The sequence below is a fragment of the Fistularia commersonii genome, chromosome 15 (assembly GCF_037954325.1).
Source record: "Fistularia commersonii isolate RoL2024-O1a breed Wild chromosome 15, RoL_Fcom_v1.0, whole genome shotgun sequence".
NCBI lineage: Eukaryota > Metazoa > Chordata > Actinopteri > Syngnathiformes > Fistulariidae > Fistularia > Fistularia commersonii.
The window spans coordinates 13590918-13606208 of NC_141298.1; the positions used below are offsets into that span (position 1 = coordinate 13590918).

Consider the following 15291-nt stretch of genomic DNA (forward strand, 5'->3'; position numbering starts at 1 on the left):
GACATAATATAACTTGTTTTCAAGATAAAACTGCGGTAATTGGATGGTTGATGACCATTATGGATTTGATACTGATGACATCGACTGTCAGTCAACTTTTAGGTGATTAGATATGCCTCTTGAGGCGCAGACGGGATGAAGGAGGGTTTTTTAATTCACGCAAACTGTCACTGACAAATAGCAACTATTAGCGTTTAGAGTTTGACACCATTTTCGGAGTAAATGATTTGAAAACAGTTTTATATCTTTAAGTCTTGTGTGCAGATCAGGCCGTTGGCACGTGTTTTTGCTGCCAAACGTTTTTTTTAATTTATTCATTTTGCACCGGAACTCCATGGATCAACAGAGGTCACTTTGTTTACCTTCTACCCTTGGTGGACAAAGCGCACTGAACCAGACTTGTATGTCTCGTTTTGGGGTTCTCGGTTTCGGACTCTTCTTTTCCTTTCGGCTTTTTCCTTCAGGGATCGAACCAACCCTTTCCATCTATCCTTATTCTCCGTATCCTCTTCTTTCACACCAAATGACTTCATGTCCTCTTTCACCCCATCCATAAATCATCTCTTGATGCCCGGCATTTCCAACCTGAGCATCCTTCTATCAAAATACTATCACTATCCCTCCTCTGTACATGAACAAACCATCTCAGCATGGCCTTCTTTATCTCCAAAACATCTACCATGTGGTGTCCCTCTGATGGACTCATTCCTGTTCCGATCGATACTCTTGTTTTGGGTTCTAGGACGACAGCCTGAAAATACGACTTTGGAGTTTAAATTACTACACATTTAAATTTGGACAACTGTCTACTATAGCTTGACATTTATTTTTTTCACAAGATTGCTTTCAGTTCATAATGACAATGGTCATTCCTTCTAAGCCAGGGGTGTACAAATTATTTTTGGCTGGCGTGCCACAGTCCTTGTTTTATTTTTATGCCCGGGCCAACTCGGTATCATTTAAATGGAACAAAGTGAAAAATACAATTGAAAATATTTACATTTTTGGCATTTTATTTCAATTTTAAGATCTTAATGATCATATGGATGTACCAACATTATTTTGTATGTAATCATCCATACAAAATTAAACAAAAGTAAAAAATTCAATATTGACCGAAAATAATTTTTCAAATATTCAAAGAAAATTGTTTGGAGGGGCGGATAAAAAATCAAAACGGGCCGGGAGTGGCCGGCGGGCCTTAACATACCCGGGTCTGTTCCAAGCTCATATGTTTTTATATGAGAATTCCTCTTGCTCAAGGAAAAGATACTCCACCAAAACTAATAATAAAGTAGCCTTCATTAAGTTTTCATGGTTGGCAAGTTTTCCAGATGAGAGCAGTCACGACCCGACAACCTTTGAAGGGGCAACATTAAAACACAAAGAAACAATTTAACATGTTTGCAAAAGGCAGCGGTAAACTCACAAGCTCTACTCTTTGACAGGGGCTACGAGGTGGTGGTGGTGGTGGTGGTGGTTGGGGGGGGGTGGCAGGTGTTGAATGAATAAGTGATGATGGTGCTGTCAAGGTGGATAGGCTGCAGAGACTCCTGGGGGTCCTGGAAAGCACAGTACTTCACCACCGGGGCCGGCCAGTGTTAACCACTGCCCGTTAATATTGATGGGAGGCAGCTGCTTCTGGCTCCGAGAACCACTCTGAAGTCAACACTTCGTACCCGGCGCTGCACAACACGCCGGGTTATTTGGGGGCTCAGCCTGGCTCTCGGGCATGAAGACCAATCTCACCTGCGCTAGTATTGGAAATCAGCATATACATATTTACGGCTTCCGCCCCGAATTCTCACCTTCACGTCAATATTTCGGTTCTAAAGCGATTCCTCATCGGGACGCCAGCAGTTGATGTTTCCAAAAGTAACGTCAAGTGTTCTTCGGTTCGGACGGACGGCGGCGGTTTGTGTTACAATGGCCTGACAAAAATAGGTCACCCAAATAAAGGAAAGCGCCACGGATATGCAACTGGGGAAGCTGGAGGAAGTCTATGGTGAATCAAGTCCTGCAACAGGACAAGACAGGACATGAACAGTTTACTGCAGCTGAGACGTGCAAATGTGTGTGTCCACAAAGAAAATAAGCTAAGCAGACTATAACTACAACTCTTATAGTCCAAGACTACAGTACAGTGTGGCAAAAACAAACAAACGAAAAAAATCCATGAAATACATGTAAATAAATGAAAAAAAATACATTTTTTTTAATCACAAAAATCATAAATTCGTAAATGGATCATGAAGCTCAGAAAAAAAAAATTAAAATGCACTCTCATGTCATGCTTATGTTTTACCTATTCATTAATAAAATAAGGATGCGGCCCTTACAGATAGATCACGGCGAAGCTGGTATTCCTGATTATCGATGAATAGTTGAACAATTCCAAAGAAGTTCACTTTCATCTGAACTATTTTGCGTATTTATCCATGCAAGAACATCATTGTGACTTTTTTAGTAGGTCACTATACTTGTTGCATAGACAATATTTCTGAAGAGAAATAATATTTTCTATTGGCTGAAGAGATGGATGTAAATATGCAGTGTTACTATTGTGGAGTTTGTAAAATCATTATTTCTTCCACGACAAACACACTTTTCACTTCTCAGAGACGACATAAACTGACAAAGCTAATTCAAAACTCAGCACAAACAAGGGTTGAGTTTTTCAATAGATTTGAGCAAAGCAAACAGAGTTCAACATTCAACTCACGAAGATCGGTCAAACATTATCCGACAGATATCAAGCGGGAAGAGGAAAATCACGACATCGGCGAATTGAAAATATTTAAGTGAATCAATGAGCTACAAATTAAGGAGACAGACAGCAATGTTCAAGTTGATGAAGGTTAATTAAATTAACAACACATTGAAATACGATTGCAATGGCTATTTGTTTTGAATCATCAAACATAAATATATAATATAGATATTATTAAATGAGAGTAACAATATGATTATTATCAGCATCACATAATAATAATAATAATAATAATGTAACAATATTACAACAATAATACATTATTAGTAGTAGTAGTTGTAGTAGTAGTAATATTAATAATAATAATAATTATTATTATTGTTGTTGTTGCTGTTATTGTTATTATTATTATTATTATTATTAAAAAAATTATATTGTATATTAATATAATATATAAAATATAATATATGATATAGTATTCTTCTTCTTCTTAGTCTTCTTCTTCTTCTTATTATTATTATTATTGTGTTTTTTATCCAGAAAAATTGACAGATCCGATACTTGCAGTGTCAAAACATGGTGTATTTTTCTCCCTCTCAGCATCCTCTGCAGAGCTGATGGGCAGGGACCAGGCAACACCTTGATTTAACTCACCCATCATCAAACACAAGGATAAAGGCTCGGAAGCAAAAACTAGCATGCAGAAGTACCAATATTTTGTTCAACCTCAACTGCTTCCAAAAGAAAGCTTATCATACAGCTGTTTACATTGCTATTCCCACTGGGTATAGAGTTAGTTTGACATGCCCAGGCAGCTTTTGTGTTAACATTACACAGTTGCGGATAAATTCAAGTAGGCTAGTGAGTCTAGGTTCTAAGGAAGTCCCAACTTATAAGAGCTATACTATGACTAATACATATTTACACTCTTCATAAGGGGTGACAGCCATCTCCACCCAAGCGGTGCTGGAACGGTTGACACGGAGACCCTTAACCACATGGACATGGAGCGTTCGGAGCCGGCGCTAACAAGAATCCTGGCTGATCCCGTCAAAATTAGAAAGCTCCTCGGCGTCAGGGGAGGTCCTGGCCACGCTTTTATCGGAATGAATATAACAAATGAGCCGCGGCCAAGACTGAGGACATAAAGCCAATGGCATCAACTCTGTGTTCTTATTGCAGTTTTTCAAAGTTAGAGAGGAAATGAAATCATCGAGCATTTGGTGACATTTAATTTTCCTGCGAAACTCCTTCAAAAACAACAACAACAAAAAAACAAACGGATCATCTGTCCTTGATATGTCTCTCGTTCAAGATGTTCTCATCTCCCGCTGTCCAACATCACTGCCTCTAGAACTAAAGCTATCAGGTTCAGCAGCCATTCGTGACCTGTTTTTTTTTTTTTTCCCATAATGCAAAAGGAAAAACTAGGAGGGAATATTTGAGAAAGAGGTTATTTTCTGTCAGCTCTGTTTTTTTTTTTCACTATTCGGTTCAAACCCCAAAGTAGCCATGTGGTCCAGTATTGTGATCACGCGCTTCACTGACTCTCTCTCCTGGAGCCTGTCATACAGACATGTTGCCAGGTGGACGCCACTCTCACCAAGGCTGGCAGCGGCTGTCTCACTTCATTTACAAACACCCTCCGGCTGCGTCCTGCAAAAACCCCTAAATGTAAATCGGAGTGATGTGGAAAAAAAAAAAAAAAAAAAAAAAAAAAAAACACATCACAAACACTCTCTTTTCCCCAACCTCATTGCATTCCTGCTGTATTATCGCACGCCCACAATGTTTGCCATCAACCCTCACTTGCACGTCTAGCATAAGCCACGATGGCGAAACAACAGAAATGGTGCAGTGGTTAGCGCTTCGGCCTCGCGGTTTGGATTTCAAGGGGACCTTTCTGTGTGGATTTTGCATGTTTCCTCCCACAGTCCAAAAACATGCAGCAAGTGAATTGAAAAAAAATTTGGGAAAACTGCCCCCAATGAGTGAGTGTACCTCGCCAGCATCCCTCCACATCCCTGAATGCAGGATAAGCGGTTGACGATGGATGGATGGATGGATGGATAAAGAAAATGCTTTTTTATGAGATCATAACGTTCTTAGACTGTTTTGCCCAAAAGGGCCTTGACATAGCGCATCTATGGTCGAGGAAGCTTATATTCACACCCCTTTTTACAAGGATACGGGAAGCTCTTGGTAGAACCGCCCGTCAGTGTGGGACAGTTCAGTGAACTACATCCTAATTAAACAGGAACCCACAGTAATATGGTGAGAATGGGGTCTGGCGATTTCCAAAGTTTATTTTTAGTGGGCCCTTTTAATTTCCTGCGGTTCCCTCTGATTACAATAAGCTGTAGGAGTTCGTGGCACAAAGGAGCCGAGAGGCGGACTTTGTCCCCGAGTAAGAGGTGGTAAAGGAAAGCTTGAAAGAGAAACTCGGAGAGTAATTGCTCAAAGGGGAGGAGCGACGGATAAATAATGCATTTTTTTTCTTTGATAATTAATAGCCAAACGCCCGACTCGCAAGTCCACGAAGTTCTCCCGTGGGCGTCGGAAAGACACGCGCACGCTCGAAAAATAGTGAGCATGCTCACGTGTAGCGTTGCCAGAGCGCAGTCGCACTGTGGGAGGCTGGGATGCGGAGCGGTTTATCATTTTTTTTCTCCCAGGAGTCTGATTCCTGTGACGGAGCCCCACTTTTTCTTTGTTGTGCCGGTATCAGACTCGGCCCAGCTCCCCGGCTCGCGCTGATGAAAGCCGCAGACAAAAGCTCACTACACACGACTTAAGAGGATGTCAAAACACACTACTGTTGTGTTGTTAATGTACAAGAACTAGAGCAAAGAAGTTTATCAATGTCAGCGAGACATTGATTTAGTCTAAATGATGTCCGCTGGGATTTAACAATGAGAGCCATTCTCAGTGAACTAGAATGGATATATTTTACAGTGTATCCTCTTATTGTCTTTAATGAGGAAACACAAGAACAGGGGAAGATCTCACAGAAAGTTGGAAAAATGACCTTTTAGCAGCGGGAGACAGGACGGCGGAATTCAATACGATAGGGCATCCTTGTGGAAAAAAAAAAAAGAATGGCGTTAGACACAGACAGTAATTGGTCATTGGTTACCACTTCGGAGCGACGTTAAAAAAAAAAAAAAACCCTCATTATGTGTGGTGACAAAGCTTGTTTTCCCACCAACCTGAAAATTTCCCACTCGGTTTCGGCCCCGCTTATTTAATGTAATTTTCTTTTTTTTTTTTTTTTTTTTTTGGAATAAAGGCGAGAAGGAGCATCTGCTCCTCAGAAGCCTCAGAGGCAACGGCGCTCAATGAAATGACGAAGCGTCTCTTGACGTTCGGCCAAACGAACGCGGCAATGACTACAGCTGCGACATGTTCTCAAAGCCTGCGATCCATCCTGAAAAATGAATAGACGAGTTTGAGGGTAATTATCTGAACAAAACAGTGCGAAACATCGCCGCGGCTCAGGATTACGGCGCATGCTGCCGGCTGACCGTGAAGTCGGGCCGCAAGTAGCTTGCTGGTCGAGAAATCCTTGAACTTTGTTCAAGGATTTAAAAAAAAAAAGGGGTATTTATTGAATGAAGATGTTTTTAAAACCGAAAACAAAAAGTTTAACGACACCGACTAAATCAATCTGCCTCTGCTCCTGGCTAGCTTTTGGTTGCCATGGCAACAGGTCTCGGATTTGGTTGACAAATCATCGTGTTTGTTTGTTTGCATGCCAATTTGCTGCACATGGAATACAGTAATGTAAACAATCACATGCCAACATTTTTTAGCAATTAGCATTTTTAGCGCTTATATATATATATCTATACATATATATAAGTATATATGCGCATATATAGAGATCTATATATATATATATATATATATATATATACGTGTTTATACACACAGATATATATATATATATGTATATGCAGTAATCCCAGGCATTTTAATATCAAAACCAAAATTCATCCATTCATTCCTGCCAGAATCAAAGCTTCTTGAAAGCGTTGCAAGCAGCCGCGCCACAGTGACGCCCAAAAATATGAGAATTGTCCATTAATCTTACAAAAAAATCCTTCAGCCGCATGAGTGCTGTAGAACAATAGCTGAAGGAAGCGACGTGCGACGCCCGATGCAATTTGCTTTGCGGCAGGGAGAACAATGTAACAATATCTGTAACAATGGATACAAAAACTTCACCGCAGCAAAATAAAAAACAGAGGGTTGGAGGTTAACAACCCCTGCCTTAAACTCCAGCCGGGCTACAAAACGAGCAAAATCACAATACTTCAGCTTGAGCCGAGCACGAAGCCCGGCGAGGGCTTAAGTACCTCCTTCTGCAGCGACAAAAAGGTGCTCGTAAATGCGGTTCTTCTGTGGCGGGCTCACGAAACCTAAAACTGGAGGGCAAAAGTAGGCTACGGTACGTGAGTTGCAGTCTGAGGGGTACTTGGTTGTTGGTTCCTGCAAAAAACGCATGAAGCAAAATCCATCGACTGCACATCTAAACGGACCATCGGGTCTCGTCGGAACAAACTGTGACAGCTTCCGGAGGCCGTATAGATTTGCCTGGCACGACTTACAATTCTTCTCTGCGTTTGAATTAAATTTGAGTTTATTATCAATTACCGACCCCAGTTACTTGTATCTCTCCCTCCGCAGTCTGTTTCATGTCCCTTTATGACACTTCTCCGAGAGGTTTAACGGCCGGCGTTTAAAATCATTACTGCGCCAGCACTTAAGTGACCAAATGTGTCTTTTTTTTTTTTTTTGCACCAATCAAAAAAAATAATTCATCCATAAAAAGGACTCTTTTCCTAATCCTTTCATCCATGAATTTTGAAATAAACAGTCGCTGGAGAAGATTGCTTAGTCATTCTTTTTCAACTATATGCATAATTCAATATAATAAAAAAAAAAACACAGAATCCAAACATGTAGAAAGAGAAGGCCGAATTAGCAGCGAGCCCCATCCCGTGTCCCGAGGATTAATTTTCCTTTCATTTGTCTAATGCAAATGAGGGCAACCAAGTTCCCTTTAAATAGTATTTGTAGATTATCAAATACTATTCTCCAATTACCCGGCCTTTTTAAGAGTACCAAATTGCTGCTGCAATTTGGATGCATTTAAAATGTCCATTGCAGGGAACATGGTTGATCAGAATTTGTGCACAAAGAGCAAAACAAATCTGCACAACATTGCCGGAATGTAATCAAGTTGCAATTTGCGATCGCTCTCCCGGGGGGCTTCGTTAATCTTCACTCGTTTGGGTTTAGAGAAACTTTGGGGCCGTCGGACATCCGAGCACGGCGTTGTGATATATCGGCGCTGACGCCATCTCAAGATTCCGGTCAGTTTACATTTTCATCAAATGCTGTAAATACGTCAGGGAATATTTTAGTGCACATTTAAGGCTATTCAAAGCAGGCAGAACAGTTAGATTAGCGTTAGCAGATAATGTATCAAATCCCCTTTGCTCTCACCGAAAGTGTTATTGAACTCTACAGCAATGGGATGGAGTTTATGGTGCATGGATACAAATGGTTTAACACAGGGTTCTTAGACTCGCGGCCCGCGGGCCAATTGCGGCCCTCTAAAACAATATTTTGTGGCCCCCTGCCTGGAATCAAATTTTTGTGTTACTCGGCCTGTGCGTTTTTTTCTCACATGCATCTGGGGATTTTATAGAGTGTGTTTCAAAAAAAAAAAAAAGAAAATGGGAAAAAACAAGGAAAAAAAATGAAAAAGTAACTGTGCTATGTATTTTTTTTTGCTTCAAAATTTAAAAACAATATGATTTTTGGATGAAAAAACATCTAGTGACATTGTTAAAACAATCTTTTCTTTTCTAATTTCTATAAAAAAACACAAAAATACCAAAAAGAAAAAATTAAATAATTGATTTAATAACCGGAGTAGCCGCCATTAGCATTGTAAACATTATACCTCCTCTTACACATGCTCCCAATCAATTATCTAATAAATTCTAGTGGCAAACTTTCCAACCGTGACAAGATTTTCTCTTTTAACTCAACAATATTTTTAAGGCGTAATTTCATCAATTCTTTTTTAATATCCATTTTTGATATTAATCCATCATGTATTATTTAGATCATAAAGATTTTTATAATTTACCTGTTAACCTCCTTTACACTAAAACAAAAGAAAAATTTGGACTTAGTGTTTCCTCTAGGTAATGATTTTACTGGTCCGGCCGTATGAGGCCCCCGGACAAAAATGAGTTTGACATCCCTGGTTTAACACTTTCACTGCTAACAAAATTAAAAACAAAAAGACCGGGTATGCCTGAATATGTGAAAATGGAATTTATCAAAAGACAAATTTGAGTGTAACAGTAGCAGTTGAGCTGCTGCGACAAGTCAAGACAAAACATAAAGTAGAAAATTTAAATAGCAAAAATAATTTGGAATCTAATGAAATGAGATTCTATAAAATAAAATAAAATTCAAGCAAATAAAATGATACAAATGAATAAAATGAAAGGAAATAAAATAAAATCAAAAATAAAGAATAAAAAAAAACAAATAAATCATGCCTGATAGATACTCATTTGCATGGTAAGCTTGTACAACGTAGAAGAGCATTTAGGTCTTCAGAAAATCGTAAGCACATCATTAAAGTAAAACGCTGGAAAATATTACTTTCAAAGACATGCAGTTAAATATCAACATATATCACTACTATTATAAAACCATATTAATTATCTATCCATCCACCCATCATCTGCCTACTCAAGGTCGCGTGGGATGCTGAAGCCTTTTCCAGCTGCATATTAATTATTATTTTTTCAAATTATATGTGGATAGTCATACTCAAGTATTTCTCATTTCTCAAATGAAGCTACGTGTATATGATTTGCGGATGAAAAATAGTCATAATAAATGGGCGCTGAAAATAATTTTTGTTATGGCATAGCTCTAAAAGTTCTAAAACTAAATAAACAAATGCATTGATCAATGACTGAATAAAAAAAAAAAAAAAAAAAACATGAAATACATCAAATAATTCCTGAGAACGGTCCTTGATACTTTTAAAGCACTTTGGTGCTTAAAGAAGCACTGGGTGTATGATAATGCCTCACACTCCACCTTGCCGAGTTTTGAAGTGAGCCTTGATGTGGATGAATACGACCGCCTGATATATTAACAGTTAACTCACGCCCGCTACACTCAAAGCAAGATATTTCTTCTTGACCAAGTGATGCTGTGAAAAGGTGTTATTGACCCTAAAAGGGCATTTCACACTTGGTTTTCCCCCACTCCTCAGTGTCATGGTTTGTCTAAAGAAGACTTTTATGTGAAAACAAAAACCCGGGCAATTGTTGCTGCACATTTTCTCTCATGCAGGCTTTCACAGGCTTTGTCTTGTTCTCTGAAGGACTTCAAATGGTTGTAAGAGGTCAACAGATATTGTGTTGGAGGCTCATTTGTGGCACTTGTCACAACCTTCACCCCCGTCTTGCTGCTAGCGGAGACCGCCGGACATAGATTTGTTGCCCTCGCTGTCAGGATTAATTATAAATAGCCTCCGCAAGATTTTGTACTCAAAACAAGGGCACTAAGTAGGTTATGTAGTGTTTACATGTAATCTCTGGAGGCAATAATCTTTAAGTCGGCGTTCGCTCTCCGTGATCGAGCGGCGGTCCTCAAAGATTACGGGATCATTTACAAGAAAGACTGAACTGCCTCGTCTGTCTTGTGCACGAATTATGTTTCGCATTAAAACACCAACAGACACGACACTGTGACGAACATGTGTGTAGTGAGAGGTTGTGCACGCGTTTGAGGATTATTGTTGGTGGAGCAGTTTCTGCTGCTTCTGAATGGAATTGCTGTGTTTTAAATAGAGTGAAAATAAAAAAAAAATCCTTCCCTATTAGCTTGAAAAAAAGCACTAATTTCACATTTTTAACAGAGATAGCGGCATACAGTTCGGAAGCAGGATATGTTTTTTTCAAATAATCAAACAAATCCCCGTCAAAAAAGCAATTTTTGGCTCTGGATCCAGAGTTTCCCCTGCCAATTTTCTTTTTTTTTTTCTTTTTTTTTCTTGTTCCTTCTTTGTTTGTTTTATCATGTTTACTTCACCATGTCGTGAACCCAGAGGAATACCTGATCTCACAAGTCTAGACATGCGCCATATATGGAAACGTGCAAAACAATTCTAACATGTAACACAGTAACATAATCCCCTGGCCTTTACCCACATCTGCACAAAATAATAATAATAAAAAAATAAATAAAAAAAAAAACAACTAAAAAAATAAATATTACAAATAAGGCCAGGGTTCTACTGAATTTATTCTTTTTGTCATTTTGGGGTTAATAAACATCGAGCACCTAACTACAGCTGGGTCTCTCACATTCAATCGCGTTCATGGCCTCTCAGGAGTCACAATGCAACCTCGGCTTTCCAACCAAGCGCCTGCAGTTCTAATTTTGGTTTGTTCAATTTTAGGATGATGCTGTTTCCATCAATGCAACTCTAATCATCATTTGAGTCCGTCATTTGTTCATGACCCTTGTCCGACCCTTTCAGACCTGCCCATTGTCAACCTCACCGTGGAGCCGCAGCCAGTCCTGGAGGGCAACCTTGTCAAATTTCGATGCACCGCCAAAGCAAACCCACCCGTCATCTACTACAGGTAAGCTTCACTTTATCCGGCAAACGAAGGGCTACAATGGTGAGAAAATAATGCATAGGCCGGCTAATTTGTCCCAGCGAGAAATTACAAAAGGTAGCTCTCACACCGTTTTGTCGTTTCAAATCTTGCCGGGGCAAAATAAAATATTTCTAACCCGATGACTGCAAAAACAGCTTGTGAACAAAAAAAAATAAAGGAATACAAATAAAAATAAACACTCGTCTGAGAATCTAACATGACTGCTACAATTGCATCCAGCAATATTTATTAGATGTGATTCGTTTGAGTCGCACATTTATTTGTTAGATACAATTGCGGGCCTAAATTATCCTTTGGTAATGAAATACGATTTTTACCCGCTGCTGTTGCCAGCGGAAACTTGTTTTATTGTATTTTAATCATCTGATTGAAATATGTGTATATGTGAGCTTTTGGGCAGCACAACGTGTTACTGTGTGTGTGTGTCTGTGTTCAAAAATTGACTTTATTAAGAGACATTGTTCAGTTAGAAAAACAACAATATATAACTGTAATAAAAATTGGCTTCCTCTACAGAATAATTGACTATCTGGCAACCTGTCTGTCAGCCGGAGTGCAGAAACCCTGCCGCACAATGCAGCGATAGCACGCTGCCGGTTTGCGGCATTGATTTCCCTCCAGCGGTCACACTGAAGGTCTCATCGATGTGTCCCGACTCACAAGTGACAGGTTTTCTTTTTTGTTTTCTTTTTTCAAGTCACCGGAGAAACATCTGTAGAAATATATACGCCATTTGGGACCAGCTTTAAATGTGATTTGGATCTGATTTATGAAACAGGTGGTCGCTATTGTTGTTGTTGTTATTTCCATTGTAATGACATTTTCAAAAATCAATACAGGAGGAACTGAGTGATTTTAAAAGATGTATGTGAAGTGACCGTAACCGGTCGACCCCCGAAAAAAAAAGGCGAGGGAATTCATCTTTGCACGGGCTGGGACAGCTTTTGAAAAGATTGCAAAGGGAACTATGGCGGGACTTTGTCACCTTCACGTGCCATCACGCAGGCACACTCAATAAAATGCGAATAAAAAAGTCTCCATTGCGTCAGAAACTTCAGAGAATCTAATTAGATAAATACCCTTCAACAGCTTTTTGGCACTAAGTCGTCCTCGGGGAGGCGCAGTCATCTGAATATTGTAAAATACATGAAAATAAAAAGGCATCAGAAATTGGACAGTCATTATCCACCATTCACAATGGTGTATCTTTTAAATAAAAAAAAAATAAATAAAAAATAAAACATAAAAAATAGATTAAAAATAATAAAAATTTGTATAAATAAAGATAAAATACACCATTGAGAAAAGTGTTTTTTTTTAATTTAGATAATTTTTAATTAAAAAAAGCAACTGAAAATCAACCATCTTAATCCACCATTCTCAATGCTGTATTTGTTTATGTATAAACAGATATTTATACACAAATGTATAAGGAGGATACATGATGAGATGAGCTGAGATGATTTTAATGATATAAATGCTTCGGAAATTGTTTGGCAGCAGCAGCAAGACTTATAAGTACTAGACAGAAACAAGCTATGAATACAAGTAAAAGATAAATGAAATAAATAAACTCTGAAGTGTAAAAGTATAGAGTATAATATAAAAAAATGTCTCTCCCTATTTACCAATACACAGAATAAATAATGAGTAAAGTGGCAAAGTGGCAATGTGAAGTAGCTTATGCATAAATATACATTTATGCATAAGCAGTAGGAAGCTAGTCAATAAAAAGCTTTATTTTTAGTCTATATTAATGCCATCATAAAAAAATTAAAAATCATGACATAACGGCACTGTAGGATTTGACACCCAGGTATTGTTTATCTTCAAATAACATTTCCGAAAATAAAGTTCGGGTCGCACAACCGGGATGGTAAAGACGTTCTCACGGGAACGTATCGGATGACCACATTTTCCACGGTCCCTATTATCAGATTGTTGCTGATGCACGCAAATGCTACCACATCCCAAAAACTGCATTCGGAGAAAATGACTGTGTCATCAAATGTGTCGAGCTGGAGATGAGATGCGGAGCTGCCGCAGCGTCTCAAGGAGGCTGTTGATATTAAAAAAGGACTCACTGAAAAGGACCATTAGGCAAGAGAGAGCCCGTTTGGTATTGTGCTTGTTGGACTTTTTAATGGATATCATGGAAATTATTACTTCAGAAAGTTATTTGTTTAAAAGTTTCTGAGGCAGGAAATCATCACCCGTGTTGGCAGAACGGGCGTCCCTCCAATCAGGTTGTTGGATATCTCGCGCTTTGGAACCCGAAGTGCTATTTAAGCGGGCACCGTTTAAAAAAAAAAAAAAAATTGAAGAAAAAAAAAATTAAAATTAAATGAAATTAAATTAAACTAAATTAAATTAAGTAAAATTTAATTTAATTAAAAAAAAATAATGATGATATATAAACAACAGAAATGGGGAAAAAAATGCTAAATTATCCTGATGTACAGAAAACGAACCGCAGGTGGATCTGACGTCGATACAGCCGCATAGTTGGGCTGATCGGACGTCGAAAGTGTTCACTGAGCTCTGACGTAGATGCAGTATTTGTGGGCTAAACTACCAAGAACACTCATACCACGGTACAGCGGAAAGTCACAGTGTGTCTATCTTAAACACCTCCATGGCAACCGGGCCCTTAATGCCCTCTCCATCCAGCATGCTATTGATCATGTCTGTGAAATGGGAAAAGTCCGAGGGCATGCGGTGCGAGGAAGTTCAGTTGTGGTTCTTTCTTATCACATAAGCTCCAGATGTTCTCCATTTCCACTCCTCCACCCCGCTCATTTGTCAGCCCGGCTGCGAGAGCTCAATTTAGCTGAGGAGAGAAATTATTCGGGATCACGGAGGCCGGGGGGAGGGGGGGGAGGAGGGGGGTTGGAGTCATCAGCCGGCGGATCGGCCCGACGCCGTTCACGCGGCCGTTTATTAGCTGTTCATGCATCGTGCGGCCGTGACGCTTCGTCGTGTATCTCCGGAATAATGTGTTTTCCCCCGCGGTCCGTGCATCCCTGCCGCGATGGTCGTGCACGCTTGTTTGTTGCAACGGCGGCTGGAGAGCGGCAACATGTCGGCAGATAGATACAGGACAGGTGGGGGGAGGAAAGAGGTTTGGGGATCTTCGGGGTGATAATTTATCTCAACAACCCCACGTAGACACCCACACCCCTGGTTGTCTGGCGAGCTGAGCGACGAGTCATTATTGCCTGTTTGTTTTTTCAGAACGTCGTGAAGGAAGTAAGGAGAATCGGAGTGATGGATGGAGGAAGTGAAATTGAAACAGAAAGCGATTATAAAGGATGGCGAGCGGAGCTGGACATTAATTGAATTGTAAAGGAGGGAGTGAGAAAGAGAACAGAGGAGAAGAAATGAGTCGGTGTCGCTCGCAATCCCGGTGCTTCCTATTCCCGGGGGAAGGGAGGGCGGGGGAACAGGGGGGGCGGCGCTGGTGTCGACCGCTTCTGCTGCCATCAAGCGTGTTTTATTTTGAAGCAAACTTGTCATCTCCCGTTTCTTCATTTGTCACTTTGGCGGCGTCTAATGAGAGACTCAGTTGTGCCGGTTAAGCTTGGCCTGTCATCCATTTGATTTGAACACAAGGGCTCAGATACACTCTGTCTGTTTATGGACAAAAAAACCTGTTTGACTGTCTTGGCGCCCGAAACCCATGGGAAGCGTTTGTATGTAGCGGGTTAGAGGGTCATAATTTCCACATAAAATAGCATTGTCGGTGTGCCGAGCGCGGCAGATGTAGAGGAAGATCCCCCGACAGGATGTAAAACAAGAGCAGTTGGAGAATGCACGTTTCTGCCAAGGTTAAAAAAAAAAAAAAAATCC

The 15291-nt window shown here is 39.9% G+C and overlaps 1 protein-coding gene across 1 annotated transcript in view; it reads left to right on the top strand.

Annotated features, from left to right (window-relative positions):
* The window catches only part of LOC147226621 (kin of IRRE-like protein 3), a 212739-nt gene that overhangs the window by 169431 nt on the left and 28017 nt on the right, over positions 1–15291 (top strand). The window contains exon 6 of the mRNA XM_086160977.1: positions 11298–11403. Within this exon, the coding sequence (XP_086017103.1) occupies positions 11298–11403 (106 nt within the window). The remainder of the gene's footprint in view (positions 1–11297; positions 11404–15291) is intronic.